Here is a 24,637-nt window from a genome sequence, read left to right as displayed (position 1 = left end):
GATACTCAGTGAGGAGCATTGCTAGAGCACAATCTTCGCTAAGAGGGAGTGTTGATTTGGGATAGCATCGGATGTGCTCTAACCACAAATTTGGTGGAGAGGTTAGGGCACATGAGATCTCCAATACCCAGAAAGGGTTTGGGCAGAATCTAAACAGTTAGGGAGATATTAAAATAATTCATATTTTTAATGGAGTCCATAAGTCTAAACTTAGGGAAATTAAAATATTAATGTGTATTAATATAAAAACTATGTTAGAATGGTCCAAAAGACATGGATCAAGCCAGATCTAATCTTAGCTGTCGATTAGGGACTTAATCTCGGCCATTGATATGTCAATGAGAAAAGTATAAGAGGATGCTTGAGGGTCACTTGGAGAATACACCAGAGTGATGAGTCATTCTATTCTCTAGAGTGGGGTTTGCAAAGAGAGATAGAATCAGTGATCAGTTCCAACGAGGGGAAGTGAGTACAAGGCAGAGAGGCAGGGATAGTGCCGAGAGACCAGCGCAGAAGCAGAGAAGAGGCAGATGCAAAGCCAAAGGGAGCCACGCAGAGGCAACAAAGGCTGCGCAGAGCCAGAAGGGCTTGTGTCATCAACGCAGAGGTTGCAGGAGTGATGCAGAGAGCCAGAGAGGTTGTGCATAGCCTCAGTAGGCTGACGCAGAGGGTTTCAGGCTAATGCAGAGGCCAGCAGGGCTGACGCTGATCTTGAGATTGTGCTAAAGATGGATTTCGTGGAGCAGGATTTCCGAATACCTGTTTCCGAAGAGAGGTATTGCTGCCAGATTTTTATCTCTGTCGAGTTAACCGGTTTGGCACCCAGTGTACTCAGAAAAGAGTTGCTTAATAATAAAACCCTCAAATAGCTGCACCGATTTTCCCACATTGGGTTTTTCCAGGGACATTAGTCCAAAAATAACGGTGTCATTTGTGTGCTTGTTTCTGTTTCCTTCAGTTGATGATCTGTAATATGTTGAGCATGCATTGGTATTTATTTTCAGTATTTACATGGTAAATAACTTGTTAATTAACAGAACAAGTAGGTAGGAATAAATCAGTAAAGTGCATCGAGTTTCTAACTGTTAGACTTGGAAGCTTCAACATCAAAGACTTTGGACAAACTCATCAGCAACCAACGATCATGCAGCGACAAGACTGGTCTTGGTTACAAAGAAAAAATCGAAAAGGAGTCAAGTCCTTCTATGACAAATAAAGAAGATGGATATGTTGATTTGGGGTAGCATCGGATGTGCTCTAGCCACAAAATTTGGTGGAAAGGCTAAGGCACATGAGATCTCCAATACCCAGAAAGGGTTTGGGCAGATTCTAAACAGTTTGGGAGATATTAAAATAATTAATATTTTTAATGGAGTCCCTAAGTCTAAATTTAGGGAAATGAAAATATTAATGTGAATTAATATAAAACTGTGCTGGAATGGTCCATAAGTCATGGATCAAGCTAGATCTAATCTTAGCCGTTGATTAGGGACTTAATCTCGGCTGTTGATTTGTCAACGAGAAAAGTATAAGAGGAGGCTTGAGGGTCACATGGAGAACACACCAAGAGATCAAGATTTCGACTTTCTGGGGCTGGGTTTGCTGAGAATTTTGAGAGAGTGATCTGGAGTTGCAGTTGAGGGGCAGTGAATACAGAAGTAGAGAGGCAGAGATAGTGCCGGGAGGATCAGCGCAGCAGCCAAGAAACTTGACACAGAGGGCAGAAGCTGAAACTGCCAGGACCAGCTGGAACTATCGGAATAGCCAGGAAAGCTGACGCAGAGGGCAGAAGTTGGAACTGCCGGGGAAGTTGACACAGAGGGCAGAAGCCGGAACTATCGAGAACAGCCAGAACTGTCGGAACTGACGGGAAAGCTGACGCAAAGGGCAGAAGAGGCTGACGCAATCCCTAGAGGCTGACGTTGGGGTTTTTCGTGGGGCAGATTGGAGCTGAGGAGCTGCCGGAGTGTTTATCTGGGGTTTCAGCTGAAGCATCTGTCTCCGAAGGAGAGGTACTACTGTCGAGAGTTTTCTTTGTTGGGTATGCTGGATTTGGCACCTATATTGTATTTTGAAACTGCTTAATAAATCAAAACCTCAGATCGCTGCACCGGTTTTTCCGCATTGGGTTTTTCGAGGACATTAGTCCAAAAACAACGGTGTCACTTGTGTATTTGTTTCTATTTCCTTCAGTTGATGATCTGTAATGTGTTGAGCATGTACTTGTATTTATTTCCAGTATTTACATGGTAAATAACTTGTTAATTAACATAACAAGTAGGTAGGAATAAATCAGTAAAGTGCATGAAGGGTTTCTAACGTGTTAGACTTAGAAATTCCAACATGGTATCAGAGGGTGGTTACAGATCACAAGAGAACTGAGGACATTAGCCGAGCAGAGCAGCAACAGCAGAAAACAGTTGTCCCGAGTGATAGAAGTTGTTCCTAGCAGAGAAGCAGCAAGGAAGGGGTAACGTAGTCCCTGCATCATCAAGTTTGAGCCAATAAGAGACAACACAGAGGCTAAGGGACGCAAAGACAGGGTCACGCAGAGGCCAGGAGGGCTGATGCAGTTGGCTGAGGAAGTTGATTTGCCGATGTCGGGATTGCGCAGAGCCTAGGAGCTCTAACCTTCAGGTTGTTGGGGTTTAGGAGGTTGTGGGTAAGTTGCAGAGTGGAGCAGGTGGGGTACTGTAGTCAGGACTCAGAACAGTACCTAACAACACAAGGCCAAGGTAGAGGGAGTTGCTGCCGAGGCAGATTTCTAGCCAAGGAATCCGGAACAGTGTTGTTGCACAGAGGATCGGAGAGGGGCAACTTGACGTTGGCAGAAGGATTTCCAGGTGGGAAATTGGGACTCAGAGGGAGTCCAGAAGAGAGAACTTCCAGACGGGAAATAGAGAGACTCAGCAGGAGTCGAACCGAGAATTTCCAGAGGGGAAGTAGAGAGACTCAGTAGGAGTCGAACTGAGAACTTCCAAACGAGAAGTGGAGAGACTCAGCTGGAGTTGAACCAAGAACTTCCAGGCATGAAGTAGAGAGACTCAGCAAGATTCGAACAAAGAACTTCCAGACGGGAAGTAGTGATCCAAATGGATCCTAAAACACTCTCTAAGTCTTCAAAATCTCTTAAAAATGTCTAAAAGATCAAAACCATTGCATAAGGGGAACCTTCCAAAAGGCGGAAAAACACTATCGGGAGGCAAAAACACGAGAAAATAGTGAAAAAAACAGAGTATCAGAGGTCGAAACGGTGAATGCACAGTAGCCATCAGATCTGGCCGATCAACGGTCCAGATATGATCAACAAATCGCAATCAACACAGACAGACAAAGGATATCGGCGCATACCATATGTGTTGCGATGGCGATTGGCAGAGTCAACAAGGACCGTTGATCAAGCGCACAGATCGACGGCCCACGTTGCATCGCAACATCGTAATCGACAACCACAATGAAGCGCTTACAACGGCCCGGGGTTATCGCGATATGCGATTGCGATCAATCGCATCGAAGCAACACCATGGAGCGGGACTTATACATATACATATCTGCGATGCGACCAACCAGACCCAATAACAAATATAAATGCTATCTCACAATATTTGAGATCTGTCAAACACCATTTTTAATGTATTTTCGCAGTTTCGTTTATTAAACGAAATGCGAAGGATAAAGCACCGATGCGATAAACCGGACCCGAAAGGGTTCGTGAATGGAAAAATATATTGTTTCAAGTCCGGGGGGAGCCATTTTTACGTTGTTTTCACAGTTTTAACGTATTTTTAAAAATACAAAGGAACAAGGCCGAAGTGACTTGCAATAGCGATTGGGGACGGACCCGATAGGAAAATAGACCGGATTTAAGGACTTTTGAAGTCCGAAATGAACAATGTTTTGGCGGAATTTCATAGTTTTGCAGCGTTTCTCTGTGTAAACAGAAAACGATCGTTTTTGGCATTCCGAAGGATTTCAAAGGCCTAATGACCTATCCTGTTACAGTACAGGTGGCCACCATCCTTGGAAACATTTAGCAATGATTGCTAACGCTTAAAAAGGGATCTGAGCGGATAGAGGTCGGGGAGATAGAAAGCCAAGAAGCTGAAATGAACAGGCAGCGCAGTTTGGCTTTAAAGCCATAGAAAACAGAAGACAGAGGCAGGCAGTGCCAAGACAGAGCTAAGATAGAGACAGAGAGTGATTGAGAGAGTCTATGTACTTAGAGAGGCTTGAGAGATTCAAGCAAACTCTTGTTGTTGTATCTGTCGCGTATTGAGTCTCAAATTGAGCTCATACTGTTGTAAAACTCTGCTTGAAGACATAATAGAGAGGCCACCATTGAAGGCTGGACCAGGAGATGTAGCCCAGGAGTATTGGGTGAACTCCTCATTAAATTTGTTGTGTTATGTGTTGTCTATTATGTCTTTGTTTATTGCTTCATTGTCTATGTATTTCACAATCTTATCGATCCATTGCATAAAATAACATAGGCACATCCAAGCATATGAGTTTGTAATACCTTATTAATTGTCTTAGATCTCATTATCAGATCAAGTAGACTCAGCAAGAGTCGAACAGAGAACTTCCAGACAGGAAGTAGACTCAGCAAGAGTCGAACAGAGAACTTCCAGGCGAGAAGTAGAGAGACTCAAAGGATTCAACAAAAAGAGCAGAGAGATGGCCATGAATGGGCTGAGGGATCAGGACAGATTGGATGAGGCATCCAACTTTGTCATCTGGAAGGCCAGGATCCTTTCTGTTTTGTGTGCCATGAGTACACACACACCACTTGAGCGGAAGTGGGGAGACATCGAGCTGTAGTTAAGCAGACTACAGGCGATGAGGGGCAGGATCCTCGAGGTACCTAGCCTCTTGGATTAAACCTTGCTACGGGAACCCGCAGAGAAGTAGCAGTACTGGCGATGTCAGTGGAGATAGATGCGGATGGAGCGACAGAGAGAGCTACAATGTAGGATTCCCAGGACAGCGCGAGGCTAGCAGGCTGCAACAGTGCGAGAGGCATGGGAGTGTTGCACCAGTGCAAGATGGCACAGAGAGGTGTGCAACGGTGCGAGATGCATGGAGTTGTTGCAGCAGCGTAGAGGTCAAAGAGGGAGCACTTGTCAGTGACAGAGGGAGCTTCAACATCAGGAGTGTTTCTAGCCTAACGGAGATGTCAGAGTTGGGAGATCAGTTACTTACTTCTCAGTAACTGAGTTGCAGTGCAGCAGTTAGCAGTGGTAGTGCTATGGGCAGCACGATGCAGCATGATGAGAGGGGTTGCAGTGCAGATGCAGCAGTGGCAGTGGCAGGGCCATGGGCAGCAACACGGATGCAGAGGAAGTTGCAGTACGAATGCAACAGTGGCAGTGGCAGGGCCATGGGTAGTAGTACAGGATGCAACAGTGCAGAGGATGTTGGGCAGTAGGCCTAGCATCAACATAGGGACCGATGCCGGATGATCAGAGTAATACTCAGTAAGGAGTATTGCTAGAGCACAGTCCTCACTAAGAGGGAGTGTTGATTTGGGGTAGCATCGGATGTGCTCTAGCCACGAAATTTGGTGGAGAGGCTAAGACACATGAGATCTCCAATACCCAGAAAGGGTTTGGGCAGATTCTAAACAGTTTGGGAGATATTAAAATAATTAATATTTTTAATGGAGTCCCTAAGTCTAAACTTAGGGAAATTAAAATATTAATGTGAATTAATATAAAACTGTGTCAGAATGGTCCAAAAGTCATGGATCAAACCAGATCTAATCTTAGCCGTTGATTAGAGACTTAATCTTAGTCGTTGATTTGTCATCGAGAAAAGTATAAGAGGAGGCTTGAGGGTCACTTGGAGAACACACCAAGAGATCAAGATTTCGACTTTCTAGGGCTGAGTTTGCTAAGAAAGTTGAGAGAGTGATCTGGAGTTGCAGCTGAGGGGCAGTGAATACAGAAGTAGAGAGGCAAAGATAGTGTCAGGAGGATCAGCGCAGCAGCCGGGAAAGCTGACGCAGAGGGCAGAAGCCGGAACTACCGGAACAACTGGAACTACCGAGAACAGCCGGAACTGCCCGGAACGCTGACGTAGAGGGCAGAAGCCGAAACTGTCGGGAACAGCTGGAACTGCCAGGAAAGCTGATGCAGAGGGCAGAAGCCGAAACTATTGGGAACAACTGGAACTGCCAGGAAAGCTGACGCAGAGGGCAGAAGACGTTGGCGCTGGGGTTTTTCGTGGGGCAAATTGGAGATGAGGAGCTCTCAGAGTGTTTATCCGGGGTTTCAGCCAAAGCATCTGTCTCCGAAGGAGAGGTACCACTGCCGAGATTTTTCTCTGTTGGGTATGTCGGATTTGACACCCAGAGTGTATTCTGAAACTGCTTAATAAATCAAACCCTCAGATAGCTGCACCAGTTTTCCCGCATTGGGTTTTTTCGGGGACATCAGTCCAAAAACAACAGTGTCACTTGTGTGTTTGTTTCTATTTCCTTCAGTTGATGATTTGTAATGTGTTGAGCATGTACTTGTATTTATTTCCAGTATTTACAAGGTAAATAACTTTTTAATTAACAAAACAAGTAGGTAGGCATAAATCAATAAAATTAAAGTGCATGAAGGAATTCTAACGTGTCAAACTTAGAAATTCCAACAGGATATGCAAAATCTACCAAGCAAGTAGATCTCCCAGCAAGATCAAGAGATCAAGACTCGCAGGAAGAACCTTGGAATGAATATAATTCCAGGAGATCTCTCAGAAATGGATATTTCAGAACTCAGCAGAATATCAACATATTTGATCATTTGAGAGATGATGTTGAATGTTACAAATGTAACAATTTTGGACACTTGGCCAAAGGCTGCAAACTTGGAAGTTCTTCAAAGTAATTCTCGCAAAATAAAAAATGAACAAGTATGGAAAAGGAACACTGAAAGGTGTGCTCTCGCTCTCAAAGCTCAAAGCAATAGAAACGTATGATATGTTGACAGTGGTTGCTCAACGCATATGAATGGAGATAGAAATAAGTTCATATCCTTGAAAGAAAAGAAAGATGGAACAATGTCTTTTGGAAATGACGCGTCTTCAAACGTCATAGGAGCAGGTACGATCACTCTTGGAAGTAAGGATGCATTAGCAAAGGATGTGTTGCTGGTTGAAAATATGAATCACAATCTACTCAATGTTGGGCAGATGTGCGATCAAGGACACACGATGTTATTCAACTCGAAGAAATGTGAAATCAGGAAAGGCAAGTTTGGTAAATTTGTGGCTACAGCAAGCAGAGCTCCAAACGACATATATATTTTGGATGCGACACCTAAAGGGTGTTTCTTGGCAGAAGAAGACGAGAGCTAGTTATGGCACAAACGAATGGGACATATAAATTTTGACAATTTGGTCAAGGTCAACAAAAAGGAAGTAGTTAGAGAAATGCTGAAAATCTCAACACCTACCAATACGATATGTGAATCTTGTCGGCATCACAAACAGACAAAAGTCGAGTTCAAGACAAAGGAACATTTTGCATCACGTCCATTGGAATTAATACATAATGATCTATGTGGTCCTATGAGAACAAAAGGTTTAGACGGTGAATTATACTTTATGTTAATGATAGATAATTACATCAGAATGACAGCGGTTAGTTTCCTGAAGAAAAAGTCTAAGGCATTCGAATGTTTCAAAATCTACAAGGAATTGGTCGAAAATGAAACCGATTTGAAGATCAAATGTCTAAGATCAGGTAATGGCGGAGAATTCACGTCCAAAGCATTTCAGCAATACTGTGAAGAACCTGGAATAAAAAGGCAATTCTCAACAACCAGAACACCACAGCAGAATGGAGTAGCTGAAAGAAAAAAAATAATCGTACAGGAAATGGCTAGAACCATGTTAAAAGACTCAAACTTAGACGATAAATTCTGGATTCAAGCAATTGATACTGTCGTATTCATTATAAACAGAGGCCTGCTTAAGAACAATTGTAACATGACTCCATATGAACCATGGAAAGGAAGACCAACTAACGTCAAATACTTCAAAATATTTGGAAGTAAATGCTACATCAAAAGAGAAGACCAAAAATTGGGTAAGTTCGATTCCCGTGTTGACGAAGGTATTTTCGTCAGTTATTCATGCAAAAGAAAGGCTTATAGATGCTACAATTTGAGGCAAAAACAAATAGTTGAAAGTATAAATGTTACTTTTGACGAAGATAGTGTTCTAAAGGATAACAATGAGATTGTCTCTTCAAGCAAATTTAAGGGGCTTGAGGTAGAATCTGTGAAGGATGAAGAAGAAGCTCCAGAACAAGACCAATCAAATAAGGAAACACTAGTCAACCAAGAAGAAATAAGAAATGATCAGCATGATGTACAAGAAGTTTCTCCAAAACTTTCAAAAGAATGGTATCAAAAGAATCATCCATCAAATCAGATCATCGGTAACATAAATGAAGGAATTGGAACAAGAAAAATTCGACAGCGTCGTTCATCACAACAAGCCCATATTGTGCTTTTAGCAACTGTTGAGCCTAGCAATCTTGAGGAAGCTAGTCAAAATGAACACTGGGTAGCAGCTATGAATGAAGCACTAGATCAATTTGAGAAAAACGACACTTGGGAATTGGTTCCACGACCAAAGGATAAAAATGTTATTGGAACTAAATGGCTCTTCGGAAACAAATTGAATGAGTACGGGCAGGTTACCAAGAATAAAGCAAGATTAGTCTGCAAAGGATATGCACAAGTTGAAGGAATCGATTTTGAAGAAACATTTGTTCCCGTTGCCAGAATCGAAGCTATCAGGATGTTTCTTGCCTATGCATGCTCGAGGAAAATCAAGGTCTACCAAATGGATGTTAAGTCGGCCTTTCTAAATGGTGAATTGGAAGAAGAAGTTTACATTGACCAACCCAAAAGTTTTCTTCTCACTAACAAAGAAAACTACGTTTGCAGATTAAAGAAGGCACTATATGGTCTCAAGCAAGCTCCTAGGGCTTGGTATTCTGGTCTTGATAGGTATCTACATCAACAAGGATTCATAAAGGAAGTGCTGGCAACAATCTCTACGTGAAAGTGGATCAAGATAACCTAACAATTATCGAGGTTTATGTGAATGATATAATCTTTGGAAGCAATGATGACAGATTAAGTAAAGACTGCCACAAAAATGCAAAGTGAGTTTGAAATGTCTATGCTTGGCGAGCTTACATACTTTTTGGGGCTTCAGATTTCTCAGCAGGATAAAGGAATATTCATATATCAAACCAAGTACATCAAGGAAATGTCAAAAAATTCCAGATGGAAGATTGCAAGCCAATCCTTAACCCCATGATAACAGGTTGCAAGTTAAGCTTAGAAGATTCGTCAAAGGATGTGGACCAAAAGTTGTATAGATCCATGATTGGTAGTCTCCTATATGTGACAGCCTTTCGTCCTGATGTGATGCAGGCAGTTGGACAAGTAGCAAGATTCCAAGCAACACCAAAAGAATCTCATATTATTGTCGTCAAAAGAATTCTTCGATATCTTAAAGGCATAGTGGAATATGGTCTATGGTATCCCAAATATGGTATCCCAAAGGAAATGATCTGGTCATCCAAGCTTATACTGATGCAGACTGGGCAAGAAGTGTTGATGATCGTAAGAGTACCAGTGGAGCAGCTTTCTATCTAGATGGTTGTCTTGTTTCATGGTTAGGTAAAAAGTAGTCTTCAATCTCGTCGTGGCAGCAGCTTGTTGTACTCAAGTTCTTTGGATGAAGGAAACTTTGCAAGATCTTCAAGTCAAGTTTGATGAGCCTATTCCCATATTTTGTGATAACATCAGCGCCATCAGTGTCTCCAAGAATCCTGTGATGCATTCCAAAACAAAACACATTCCAATTAAATATCATTTCGTTAGAGAGCAGGTCGCCGAAAAGAATATCAAGCTTGAATATGCTGGCACAAAGGAACAAATTGCTGACATCTTTACCAAACCATTACCTCATGAAGCATTCGAGTATCTTCGACAAAAGCTTGTGATTCTCCCAAGTTTTCATTAGACTCTTTCTCTTATCTACTCAAAGGGGGAGTGGAGGTGTGTACAGGTCTGCACGATGGCTGTTTGTCAGGGGGAGTTACCCATTGATGACAAAGGGGAAGAGAAGGCAGTAGGAAGAGGTGTCATGATCACAGAGGGAGTACTTGTGTTGCCATCAATGCCAAATGAGGAGATTGCTGATCAGTGGTTGTCATTGATGTCAACCCAAGCAGCACCAGGGGCTACCTCAATCTTGCATGGGCATTTGACTTGAAAACTTACTCTATTCTAAGTCAACGATCTTCTAGATTGATTCTACTCGTCGAGATATTTCCATTGATATATGGCACGCCAAGTAATTCTTCATGGTTTGAGAGATATTCATGTTTGAAGTTAGTAACCCCAGTTAGTGGGCTAAAACCCTATGGGGTTGTGGCATGGCACTCATAATTGGTTGTGGTCATTGAATAGTCAATAATTAATAATGTTATTTTTTCTCCTAAAATCCCTCCAACGTTCACTTGTTGAGGACCCTCTCAACTCAAGACATTCATATAAATAATGACCCTCATATCCTCCTCTAGTAGGGATTTTGTAGCTTCAAATAGGCCGTCGTGGCATTTTCGCTATAACTTTTTTTCTATGAAGCTTCTAAAGCTGAATTAAAACCCATTTGAGGCGAAATTTTGATGAATCTCGTGACTAAATTTCAGATCTTGGTTCGCTATATTTTCGGAGATATGATCTGAGGAAGTTAGGGTTTTTGCAGGCTCCCGAATTCCATGTCAAATAGGTGACGTTGGGAAAATCGTCATAACTTTCTCTCTGAGCATTGGATTCAAATTTCGTAAATAGTCACATAAAGAGGACAGACTGTAGTTTGTTGAGTAGTGTTTCCAAGGTCGAAGGTCACAATAGGGACACGTGGCACTTCGTACAAGTTTGTTCTACTGAACCAATCTAAAATTAGGTCATCGTGAGAGATTGAATATAACTCTTTCTTGAAGAATCCAATCTTGATCAGACCTGTGGGGTTGGAAAGAGGACTCAGAGGGCTACCACAAGACGAAATTTCAGACCCTGGAGATCCGAAATTACATAGATACAATAGATTCAATATCGAGCTCCTAGAAGGCAAGAAAAAACATGCATTCAAGGATCACTGTAGTAAGGACCACACATCAACAGTCAAGGGTAAGTCTCCTACAACAAGGTATGTATGATTAGTGTTTACATTTGAAATATGCAACGAAAGTACATACAGGGTCTCGGTTATATCTCTATGTCTCTATATGTCACATTTAGTTTTGATACCACATTTCGGATGTCCTATTCTTGATAATACACATTTGATGCTACATATTCTTGATGCTACACCAAGTCTGCTAAATCTATATGATGTTGTAAGTTCATGTTACTTGTCTTGTCATAGTTGATAGAATGGTCTTTGTTGTTGTACTTAGAACTTGGTCCATCACAAGTCTAGGGTTTGTCATCAGTTTTTATTGTATATATCTTTAGGTCAGTTTTGGATATAGTCTTGCATAGAGTCCAGGCCTATATCAAGAGTGGGAGTCTTTGTCTACTGCTGCAACAAGTCAACAACAAAAGTGACAAGCACACTTCAGGTACGCATTGTAATTTTAATCTGTATTTATTCATTATTATGCACTTACATGTGTTTTGCAGGGAGAGGTAACTTGAAGGGTATTTTGTTTTGTTTTGGGATTGGTTTTGCCGGGCAAATTTTGCATGTAGGTAGAATAAGATTCAAGTACAACTTCAAGCAAGAATTCAAGAGCAAAAGTATCAAATCAAAGGAAGCATTGCAGCGGGACATCCTTTGAAGACATGACAACCATCCGTATATTGTGAAGAAGTGTCAAGGCCAAGAGTCATCATTGTAAAGTTGTAAAAGTGTCATCATTGGAAGAGTCATTATTGTAAAAGAGTCAATCTGCCTAGAGTCAAAAAGGCATTATTGGGAGGTATAGGAGTCTCTATTGGGATGATGTCATGGTTGGGTTGCATGTCATAGTGTGATTGGGTGTTCGGTCAAAATCATTGTAAATCGTATTGTATCGTGGATTGTTTTCCCTGGTACGGGAATCCACACTCTTGTCTCATTTCAATCATTATAAGGTGGCAGGGAGGTGCTAGGCTGGTGCATGAAGTCGCCTACAGGTTGGAGCCTATGAACACTTTAGGGTGGTAGGTTGGTCTAGGATGTTGGGGCATCCATTCAATTGACTACTGAAGAAACCAGGGTGTTGGGGCGTCCTTCCAATGGGAGCTGGAGAAGAATGGTTTTTTAGAATTCTAGGAAGTTGTTGCTTTCATTTCAATTGGGGTCGAAGATTAAAGAATTTATTAGAAAAGTGGTTTTTGACCCAGAGGGGGTTTTCCACCTAAAATTCTTGTGTCTACTGTGTTCTTTTATTTACTATTATTACTACATAAACATTAATAATAATTGAATATTAACTAATGCTCTGAAAAGATTTAAAAGTGCTAATTGCTAAGGAATATTGATTCACCCCGCCTCTCAGTGTTTTCAACACCTCCTACATTCATATACCCAAGTGAGGGCTTCCCTATTATAGCTACCCTTGTACTGTGGCATGTGGCTTAGAGCCTTCCCCTGATGCCCCACTCTGTTCCATCATTATTTCACAATACCACTTGTCGTTTGATGGATGTACCATGGACATGTCATCCCTTTAAAGGTTGAAAGCACGTAATAGGGTCTTTGGTTAACCTTCTTCTTGAACTTGGAGACACTTGTACGTTCTAAAGCCCACTATGGAAGGGCATGCCACTAGGAAGTGTCCACTTGGTTCCATGATTCGTAAGCTCATTTACACAATTGCACTAATGTTTGGTTGTACTGGAAGGTGAGGGGATACATTGGATCTTATACAGGATTGCAAGTGGGTCTTTGTCTAAGGTTTGGTCTCCCTATATAGGCTCCAAGCCCTCCAGAGGGTCATATTGGCATTTGTAGGGTGAGCATTGAGAGCCACACAGTCTCCACCATAACAAAAAGAAAATTGCCATGTCATGGGATCCTTCAGTTCCACTTATTCCTTGCTCGTGTTCCACCTATTAGACAATGATGATGCACCTGGACCACCTTGCCCAATCGGCTCCACTCTTGCACCATACACTTAGCAGTTGATCTTGGGCCCAAATGAGCATGTGTCTCGCCATGAGAGATAATGGGAGGGCTTGCATCGTTCTTCCAACCCTTACAAATGGGATACAACCTTGTTTGATCGATTTGGAGACCCATGAGGATGTTCAGTGCCCCCATAGCCACTTAGGGACACCATAGGTCATTTGCTTGGATATCAAGGGGCCAACCCCTTTATCACAATGTTTGGAGCTCATTCATTCATCTTGGCACACATTGGACTCAACTAGACCTCTTCAATGGCCCTTCGACTTATTGTCTCTATTATTTTTCCCTCTTGAGAGGCTTATTGTTGTATTATGGAGCTATCTTGGTGGGCTTGTCACCAAGTTGTGTTACTTTTGCACATTATTTTATTATTTGGGGCATTAGTAGGCCTAATTAGGCAAATCAAACCCCTTAGGGAGGGTATATATTGATGTGATGATCATTTCATTTGATTATCACTTGATTTTGGACTTGTGTCACTCCTTGAGAATTTCGCTAGCCTTATTGATGGACGAATTGGAATCTTGATGCATTTCGATGTTTGGAAAGACTTATCTCTTATCTTGGAGCTTCGATTTTTATCCTTATTGGTGATTGGAAAAATTTTCTATACTTGTAAGTGTCTTTTACATGGTTTCTTTTTCATATCATACACTTGTATAGTGTATGGAAAATTTTCACTCATGACGCTGGTGTAGTTGCCTTAATGAAATACGAATTTGTTTGATCTTGTCTTTGTGAAGGATTTTCCATACTTTAATGCAAAGTATAGTGAATGAATGTCCTAGGGGTATATGATTGTTCATATTTTCCTTGATAAGTCATCAATTGCAGCATCAAAGAAGTATAAACTTTCCTAGTAACCTAGTTGTTGTCTCTAGGGCCATGCGAAGTTGCTAGAGAACTCCTTGATTGGGTATAAGCATCTCTAAACATTGAATCATATTGAATTTGTTCTCCCAATAGGCTAGTCACTAGTCTAGTCCTAAGTGATCACTAAAACGAAAAATTTTCTCACCTCATTTTCTCTTTTCCATGCCCTAACCCTAGCAGGATTCCTAGGGCATCAAACGAAATCTTTTGAATCCATCCAAAATTGATGAAATTTGGTCTAGAGTTGCGTTGGTCTGTCCTTGAGAGGTCCTCCAATTTTGAAGCATTTCTGACGATGGAATCTCGAGTTTTGGCAAGCCCTAGCTCACAAACCATTCTCCCTAGGTTTCCTTTGGTTAGTGGCTTTATCAAGGATCATTGTATTAAAGTCTCAAGTCAAATCCAATCTCTTGATCCTTCTTCTCCTCCCTCACTTGGTCAAGTCCCTTTATTTGAAGTTGCATCCCAAATCCTTGACCTCGTTTGGGTCCACTAGGGCTTCTTTGTGGTCCCACAACCTTGTCACTCCAATTTCACAAGGATTTCTTGGAAACTCTATTCCTTTAGGATTCTTTGGTCTAGGGCACCTCTTACCAAAAGATACTCCTTAACCCTAGGTCTATGTATCCTTCTAGCCCTTCTTGGAGAGCCATTCACCTTGCTTCTAAAGCAACCAATCCCTATCATTAGACTCTCTCCTTTGAATAGGCTCTTGGAATCACTACCTTTACAACAGTGTTATATTTATCCTAGTGATTTCCATAATACCAAGACTCCTCCTACTGATGAAATTTCGTAAAGAGCAGAGAGCTTTAGCTGAGGTGACAGTGGGCTATTGCTCCATTGTTGCCCCTTGACCTAGTAGTTGCTCTATAGGAACCCCTCCTTGGACCCCTGCTTGTTTGAGCAATAACATGGCTTTCTTAAAAGTTTCACGAGACTTGGCATAGCTGGTATACATTGTAAGAAACCTTTTCTCCTTGCCTTGACCACTAGATACTCCAACACTCGTCAAATTTATCAAACCCTAGGTCTTTTGCCTCCTCTTCTAGGTCTCATAATAGAAAGTGAATTTCTCCCTTGTTAACGCTTGAGCCTAAATTGTGTCTTTCTTGGAGAGCTCCTAGCGAGATCATTTCCCACATTAACCTTAGAACATCTATCAGAAGTGATATCCCTCTTATCGAGAATCCTCCCATTTGTGAAAGTCTGTAAAGAGCGGGGGGTTTTCACTTGTGGTGACAGTGGGCCACTATCCCATTGTTGTTACTTGTTCTAGTTTATGCCTTGTAGGGTTTCCTTCTCCAAGGCCTACTAGATTTTGCAGCGACATAGCCCATGCATAGATTCCCTCCTCACATGTACAAGGAGATTTCAAAAGGGAGAAGGGTTGAGCAGGATATATCAAGACAAAGCGACCCTTGATGAGGTGGAGTTGGGCTTCATAGATTTTTCCACTAGAACTAAGAGATTCATAGGCCATAAGGTGATAAGAGATCGGGAGATTAAGAAACAAGAAGCCCTATGCTTGGTGGGCAACATATGGGGCAACATGCCCTATTCTATAGTAGTTAGCATGAGGTTCCCATCTTAGGTTACTTCAGCCTCTTCTTGCAAGAGGAATTGGAGCACATACAAGAATGTGCACACCTTGAAGAAGAAAACTCTTGAGAACTCCGCAATAGAGACATTGGTGTTTACAAACTCTAACATTTGTCTTGTATACAGGATGAGGGAAGAGTGGTTGAAAGGAATATCAAATATGGGGGATGTATTCTCTGATGATATGGATTTGAACAACAATGTTGTGTTGCCATTATCCAACTTGGACATTAATGAACCAATACTAGAGTTCGTCATTCTTTGATGGTGGTCCTCTTGAGGGACCATCCTATTGTGCTATCAGTGAATAAATGAATTAGCTAAGCTTTCTCCCTATTAGAACATGGACAATTTTGGTATCTATTGTTGACTTGGGGTAGCATCAGATGTGCTCTAAGCCTCAAATTTTGCAGGGAGGCTTGGGCACATGCATTCTAAAGAACCCAGAAACCGTTTTGGGAAATTCCACCTAGAGACGATTATATTAAAATAAGTAATATTTTTAATGGGGTTCCTAAGTCTAAACTTAGGAAAATTAAAATATTAATGGGTATTAATCTAATTGTGGGTGAATCTTCTAGATAAAGACGGAGATCAAGTGAAAATGCACTGAGCCTTTGATTAGGAGTTAATCTAGGCCGTTGGTTATCCAACAGGAAGATATAAGAAGGTGCTTAAGGGTCATTTGGAAAATACACCAGGCAGATACTTAGTTTCCCGAGTAAAATCAATTTTCTCATTGGTCGAAGTTCGGCAAAAGAAAATCGATTCAAAGGGAGAGTTACAGGTGGAGGAGAGACAGAGAGGGTCCAGCATCAGTCGGGAAGACAAGGACGAAGACGCGGAATAGTAAGATGGCATCACTAGGCAGATTGACGTTGGGAGAGGCAGCGCTAGCTTGGGTGACGCTGGCACTGCGCAGGCCAGTCCAAGAGCCAAATAAAGTGACGCTGGGCAAGCTAGAGAGACGCTGAGGGTGGAGAACTTCTTTCTCAGGTCAGATACTTGTTCAGGAACGTCTGTAAATTTTTCTCAAAAAGCCTTGTTTTATACTGCTGGATGTAATTTGTACATGAAGATTTTGCTGAAGAATAATAAAACCCTCATCTGCTGCACCAGTTTTCCCACATTGGGTTTTTCCGGGGACAATTGTCCAAAAATACCTGTCATTGTGATTGTATTTGTGCCAATATTTTACTTATATTTATTTTCTGCAATGTTTTAATTGTGAAGGCTACAGTAGAATATATTTTGATATTTGCCGTAAGAACCCTATAGATAACTTATTTATGAGGTAATAAGTAGAAGAAATAATATTAATCACTGTAGTAGGATTTCTATTTAGAAATTTTCACATGGTATCAAAGCTACAGGGAAGCAGAAGAGAGAAGTCGGAGGATCCAGCGTTGAGAAGAGAAGGGAATTCGAAATTCCTGCAGGGGCAGAAATTTGAATCTCCCAAAGGATTGCGCAATTCAAGCCAAGGAGATTGGATTTCGTGGGAAAACTCTCTCTGAGTGAGTCGATAGAGAGGTAAGTCTTTCCAATCGAAATTTATCAGTGGTAGAAGGGACAATGCAGCAGAAGATTCAGCAAGGAGGATTATCTCAGGTGGGATGCAGTTTTTCCTACAGCAGTTGCTGGGATAGGTTAGCATCAGAAATTGGCACAATATGGATACTCAAAGTGTCTCAGATTTATCTACCAGATTAGATGAAGAATTCGCATGCCTAGCAAATTCAGCTCCAATGGATGTTTGGTACATTGATAGCAGGGCTTCAACTCATATGACTGGAGTACGAGAACATTTCTCGAGCTATGAAGAAGAACAAATGGACTTCCAAATAACTATGGGAAACAGAACGAAAACTCCAGCAAGGAGAGGCACCATAGCTTTTCAGATGGAAGCAAGGACCAACATCCGAGCCACCAATTTTCTGCATGTGTCAGGATTAGGAATGAACATAATTTCAGTGTCCCAGTTACATAACAAGGGATATGATGTATACTTCATAGGAAAGAAAGTATACGTCAAGCATCCAAGTTGGAAGAAGAAAAATCAAATTAGGGTTCGAAGCAACAAGTTGTATAGGTTGCAACTCGAATCGCCAATGGCACTGATAGGCAGCAACTATAATGGTGAGGAGAGACGAAATGAATTATGGCACAAGTGAATGGGGCACTTACACCATGGAGCATTGAGGATGCCCAAAGAGATTGTTACAGGGGTACCAGTCCTTAGTAGTGAACATGACGACTTGTGCAAAGGATGTGTGCTAGGAAAGTACGCTAAAGCAACTTTTTCTAGAAGTAACAATAAAGAAGAGTGTGTATTAGGATTAATACACTCAAATATCTGCGGTCCTATGTCCACAAGGGCTCTTAGCAGTGGCGAATACTTCGTCACTTTTATCGATGATCACTCCAGAAAAACCTGGATCCATTTCTTAAAGACCAAGGATGAGGTTTTTGATTGTTTCTAAGAGTTTACGACTCTTGTTGAAAATATGACAGGGAAAAAGATAAAGGTATTGCGTTCAGATAATGGTGGAGAATATACAGATAAAGACTTCACATATTTCTGCGCAAAGGAGGGCATCAAAAGAGAGTGGACAACTCCATATAATCCGGAGCAGAATGGAGTGGCAGAGCGGAAGAACAAAACTATTGTTGGAGAAGCCAAAGCCATGTTGTATGATCAGGATCTACCTAGGTATCTATGGGCAGAAACTTGCAACACGGCAGTATATATCTAGAATAGAACTCCTCATAGAGCATTAGGGAAGAGAACGCCAAAGGAGTTTTCATAGGGAAGAAGCCGGAAGTCGGTCATCTTAGGATATTTGAAAGCGTGGCTTATTGTCACATTCCAAACGAGAAGCGCAACAAACTGAATCAAACTGCAGAGAAGGGGTATCTGGTAGGATACAACGAGACCTCAAAGGCATATAGAATCTACATTCCTGGCAGCAGGAAGATTGTAGTAAGACAGGATGCAAAGTTCATGGAAGATAGAGCTTTCAAGAAATCTCGTGAAATGCCTACAGAATATCAGTCCGGAGATGTTTCATTAGTCCAAGAGCAACAGGGGCAGCGAGAAGGACAGACCTTGAAGCATACACCTAGGTCGAGTACAGTGACCAGCACCAATATCTCCTCAGACAGAGGAAATGCAAATGTCTCTCAACAAACAGAACGACAAGATCAGGAGGACGAGTTGGTTGAGCCTCCCACCACCAGTGGTAGAATGAGTAGAGAAGTGCGACAGACACTGAGGGACACAGAGGAGTTTGTTGGAGCTCCTAGAGCCGAGAAGAGGCAGCATAGACAACCAGATAGATACTAAGCATTGGTAGCTCTGGTTGAAAAACCCTCTAGCTTTCAGGAATTTGTTCAACACCAAGTATGGGTGGATGCCAAGGTGGAAGAATACAACTCCATCAGACGAATGATGTCTAGGAAGTAGTACCTAGACTAGAAGATAGATCAGTTGTAGGATCACGATGGATCTAAAAGATCAAGTATGTTGCAGATGGCAACATAGAAAAGTACAAGGCAAGGTTCGTAGCAAAGGGGTATGCTCAGAAAGAAGGAATAGACTATGAAGAGACCTTCGCCCCAATTGCTCGATACACCTCTATCAGATCTGTTATATCCCTAACATCTCAAATGGGATGGGAGATTCACCAAATGGATGTCAAGACAACATTCTTGAACGGAGCAATAGAAGTAGAGGTATATATAGAACAGCCCGAAGGCTTCGAAACTCATGTTTGCAAGTTAAAGAAAGCTCTATATGGGCTCAAGCAGACACCCAGAGCATGGTATGGTCGGATTGATAGTTACTTGCAACAGTTAGGATTTGTCAAGAGTGATGTTGATCCCAATCTCTACTATTTGTTGGTAGAGAATGAGCCACTTATTCTGGTACTATATGTAGATGACCTGTTCCTAACTGGGTCATCTAGGCTCATCTAAGACTGCAAGAAGAATCTTGAAGCTGAATTCGACACGAAGGACTTGGGATTGATGCATTATTTTTTGGGGTTGGAAGTTTGGTAGAATAATGAGGAGATCTTCCTTGGACAAGGAAGGTATGCTATATAAATTCTGAAGAGATTCAAAATGCAGAATTGTTGACCCATGGCTACTCCCATGATCACCAATTGGAAGAAAATAGATGCATCAGAGGACAAAGAAGTAGATCCCACCTTGTACAGGCAACTCATTGGGTCACTTATGTATCTGGTCAACATTAGGCTAGACATTTGTTTCGCTGTCAACACTCTTAGTCAATTCATAGTGGAACCAAAAAGGGTGCATTGGGCGGCAACAAGACACATTCTTAGGTATGTACGTGGAACAGTCGAATATGAGTTTAAGTACTCTAAAAGGGAGGACACCATTTTGAATGGGTTCACTGATGCAGATTGGGCAGGTAATTCAGTAGACCGAAAAAGTACCTCAGGGTACTGCTTCAGTGTTGGATCAGGGATGATATCTTGGTGCAGCAGGAAGCAGAAATCAGTAGCACTAAGTTCAACAGAAGCAGAATATATGGCAGCCAGCACAACTACGTGTGAAGCCATATGGCTCAGAAAATTGCTTATAAGCTTATTCATAAAAAGGATGGAAGCGACCAAGGCTTACTGCGATAATCAAAGTTGTATCAAACTCTCTGAAAATCCAATATTTCATGATCAGTCGAAACATATAGATATCTGTTGTCACTTTATCAGAAACTGTGTTCAGCGTGGGGCAATACAGCTACAGTACGTTCCCACATGAGAGCAGGTGGCCGATATACTCACAAAGGCTCTTGGAAGAGCTAAGTTCACTCAATTTAGAGAGCGGATGGGTATGGTTGAAAATTTGTTTCAGTAGCAGCAGCCGTTTGCAGTGCAGGGACAGTGGGCAATGGCAGTGCCAGCAGCAACACAAATGCAGAAATTCAGAGGGATTTGTAGTATAGATGTAGCATTGGAAGTGGCAATGTCAAAGGTAGCAGTACAGTTGCAGCAGCAACGCAATAGTTGGTGGGCAACATGTTAGACATCAGCAGCGCAGAGGACGATGCTTTAGAGTCAGAGCATTATACAGTGGCAGTATGTTGCTAGAGCACATATCTCACTAAGAGGGAATGTTGATTCGAGGTAGCATCATATGTGCTCCAAGCCTCAAATTTTGCAGGGAGGCTTGGGCACATGCATTCCAAATAACCCAAAAACCGTTTTGGGAAATTCCACCCAGAGACGATTATATTAAAATAGTTAATATTTTTAATGGGGTCCCTAAGTCTAAACTTAGGAAAAATAAAATATTAATGGGTATTAATCTAATTGTTGGTGAAAGGTGAATCTTCTAGATAAAGACGGAGATCAAGTCAAATGATATGAGTCCTTGATTAGGAGTTAATCTAGGCCATTGGTTATCCAACAGGAAGATATAAGAAGGGGCTTGAGGGTCATTTGGAAAATACACCAGGTAGATACTCAGTTGCCCAAGTAAAATCGATTTTCTCACTGGTCGAAATTTAGCAAGAGAAAATCGATTCAGAGAGAGAGTTGCAGGTGGAGGAGAGACAGAGAGGGTACAGCGTCAGTCAGGAAGACGGGGACGAAGACGCAAAGCAATAAGAGGACAGTGTTGGGCAGATTGACGCTGGGAGAGGTAGCGCTGGCTTGGGTGATGCTGGCACTGCGCAGGCCAGTCCAGGGGCCAAAGAACGTGATGCTGGGCAAGCCAGAGAGATGCTGAGGGTGGAGGAACTTCTCTCTCAGGTCAGATACTTGTTCAGGAACGTCTGTAAATTTTTCTCAGAAAGCCTTGTTCTATACTATTGGATGTAATTTGTACATGAAAATTTTGTTGAAGAATAATAAAACCCTCATTTGCTGCACCGTTTTTCCAACATTGGGTTTTCATGGGGACAATTGTCCAAAAATAACTGTCAATTTGATTGTATTTGTGTCAGTTTTTTACTTATATTTACTTTCTGCATTGTTTTAATTGTGAAGGTTGCAGTAGAATATATTTCGATATTTGCCGTAAGAATACTGTAGATAACTTCTTTCTGAGGTAGTAAGTAGAAGAAATAATATTAATCACTGCAGTAGGATTTCTATTTAGAAATTTTCACATCTATACTTTGTTAAACTAGTTTCTTTATCCCTGCATTCCAAATGCTAAAATAGGTATTCAAACTGTAAGCACAAGAAATGTCCATTCAGAAACCATAGAAAATAAGCATAATGTAGGTATCTATACTTTGTCAAACTAGTTTCTTATCCCTGCATTTGAAATGCTAAAATAGGTATTCAAACTGTAAGCACAAGAACTGTCCATTTAGAAACCATAGAAAATAAGCGTAATGTACAATAGATGCAATAATAAATTAGTAACAAACTCTTGAGTAGCGAGAAGCAGTCTCGATCTTTCTATATTTCCAAATCCTTCAAAGTAGACAAGTAGATCAATATTGTCCAGCCATCACTTCAATACCTTTATTTGAATTCATACGGAGCTTGTTGAGCTCATCTCTCCACAAGGCTGCAAACATATCATCAGCACTATAAGCTAGCCAAAATAAAAACAAAGATACAGGCCCAGGTCAAGTAGTAAGAGAAATATTACAAGACTGGATTATTGAGCTTCATACCTGCATCTTTGTAGCGCTCCTCAACAACAGCTATTAGCATGTTCCTCACTAAATTAAGTTCCTCAGCTATTAGATCTGGCCCTTCAGCAGCACTTAGAAGATGAATGCCCAGCAGGTAGAAGCATTCAGTGTTAATCAAAAACTCCAAAAGTAACTACATTAAGAAAGAATCATTCTGCAGTAGCCTCACAGCTTAGAATTCATCATATTCATAAACAATTCTCGTTGTATCGTGTTATCAATAATAAATATATGGGAGGATGATTGAGAATTCATCAATTAAGGCAGTAAAAGGATAATGAATCAGAACACAAGCAAAGCTAAATTCATCAATGTAAATACATAATTTGCAACAACCTTATGCCTGACTGATTAGACCTTTTAAAACATGAACTATAGCAAGTAAATGTGCATGAATATTATCATATTTCCTGTATAATTCTATACACTTGATTGCAATAGGCTCTACTTGACATTTCATAAATGCTCTATAAATATCTTATTATAGCCCTATGGAGTTAATTACTGTTATAGGGAGTCATTTAAGTGCCCAAGGGGTGTTAAGTTGGGTCAGTTGGTTGTACAGATACACAGCATCTTGCCTCTTGATAGATGTTCGATGCTCACTACCGAGGTACCAAGGAAGCATCTTCCTCAAGAAAAACAACAGGTTTATTGAAGTGCAAAGTTAAAAACACATCTTTCATTAATGATAAGTGAAAAATATAATATCTCAGCTCTCCAACATTACATTTCGAGACCGTAAGCAAATATATAAGATCAGTTACAAAAGAACAATGGTTGCAATAAGATTACAAAATGAAAATAGGGATTGACAAGACTTGGTCCATTAATCACGTGTGAACATGTTGAAAATAGGGGTGTAATCTTCACTTTCAGTCATGAACAACATTTATATTATATCATTATTATATGCATAGGTTCAGTAAGGCCAATTTTGTACACGTAAGCCTAAAACCCTTACTAGGGAGAGCACCCTACCTTCTAGTTGGGCATTTACATACTCACTCTCATTTGTATTGGTCATTTAAGTGATTCTTTTATTCTAAATAAAGTGATTTTCCTAAGGGCAACTATCAAGTGTTGTGTTCCTTCCTGTGCTTGAGTTTCTCTCTCTCTCTTTCTCTCTAGTGCACTTGTTCTTGGGTTATTTACTCACCTCTAGTGTGATATCTCTTCAAGTGTTGTGTTTCTTTAGTTCTAGATATCTTTAAACATGAGACTTAGTCTAGTGAACATGAGTGAATATTTTGAGAATAAGGGTGTAATCTTCACTTTAATCATGGCTGACCTTATATTGTATCATCATTATATTTGTAGCTTTGGTAAGGCCATCCTTGTACACATATCCTTAAAAGACCTTATAGGGGAAAGCACCCAACCTATGAGCTGGGAATCTATACGCCCACTCTCATTTGCATTGGTCATTCAAGTGATTCATTCATTCTTAATAAAATGATTTTCCTAAGTGCACCTATCAAGTGTTGCACTCTCTCTTGTGCTCGGGTTTCTCTCTCTCCAGTGCACTTGTTCCTAGGTTGTTCTCTCCCTAGGGTTGTGCTCTTGTGTAATATCTCTTCAAGCACAGTATTTCCCTAGTGCTAGATATCTTTCTCTTTACTACAAAACTAGGGTTTGTATTGGTTCTTGTTACCCATCCATATGATTGGGTAAACCCAAGGAGAAAAAAATTCTCCTATAATGTGGTTTGCCAACCAACAACCCTATCATGATCCAGAAATAGCCAACCTCAGATATTTCTCATCCATTTTATGGCCAGTGCTTTTTTCATCCAACCTACTCATCTGATGAAGGCGGGTCATACACAATGTTCCACGGGGATGCGTACCCCATGGTAGGGTGCACGCATGATCCAGGTGGATGTTGATGGTCACCCCCCTATTCCACTTGGACCCCCACCACTCTCTTTCAGTTTCCTTAATTGTAGCACAATTTACTATTTTTGGCAGTTTTTCGGGTCTTGAACTTCCGAAGCCGTTTTGAGCCCCTAAAAGACGTTTTTTGGGGAAAATCGGGGCCAACAAGGGTCGTTAACCGATGTTGGCCACTTGAAAGTTGTAGTCCTCGGATAGATATTTCTAACGAGGTATTGTGTGCACCAAACGAAGATCATATGCCAAAGTTACGACCACGGGAAGTCGATGTACCAATTTACCCAAACGGGTTTTGGTGCTTCATCTCCTAGGGTTAGCTTTTTGGATGTTTAGGGTTTTCCATTGTTTCTCAATAATAAATAGGCCTTTGAGCCTCATTGTAACACAGTTTAGA

General features: G+C 41.2%; 1 protein-coding gene across 5 annotated transcripts in view; it reads right to left on the bottom strand.

Annotated features, from left to right (window-relative positions):
* Positions 1 to 24,637, bottom strand: part of LOC149249082 (Wound-responsive family protein) — a 239,986-nt gene that overhangs the window by 62,756 nt on the left and 152,593 nt on the right. For 3 of the 5 annotated variants that reach the window (XR_016266724.1, XR_016266723.1, XR_016266722.1), the window contains 2 exons: positions 22,328 to 22,419; positions 22,076 to 22,218 (listed from right to left, as the gene is read on the bottom strand). Coding sequence is in view for 2 of the 5 variants with exons in the window: in XM_089458613.1 (XP_089314739.1) it covers positions 22,171 to 22,218; positions 22,328 to 22,419 (140 nt within the window). In the remaining 3 variants the exon portion in view is untranslated. The remainder of the gene's footprint in view (positions 1 to 22,075; positions 22,219 to 22,327; positions 22,420 to 24,637) is intronic. The other 2 variants (XM_089458613.1, XM_089458614.1) reach the window with 1 other exon arrangement.

Source organism: Pinus tabuliformis, chromosome 7 (assembly GCF_031772625.1).
Source record: "Pinus tabuliformis cultivar Carrire ecotype Pingquan chromosome 7, CPIR1, whole genome shotgun sequence".
Classification (NCBI taxonomy): domain Eukaryota; kingdom Viridiplantae; phylum Streptophyta; class Pinopsida; order Pinales; family Pinaceae; genus Pinus; species Pinus tabuliformis.
The sequence above is the reverse complement of the archived record's forward strand: the minus strand, read 5'-3'. Positions and strand labels throughout refer to the sequence as shown.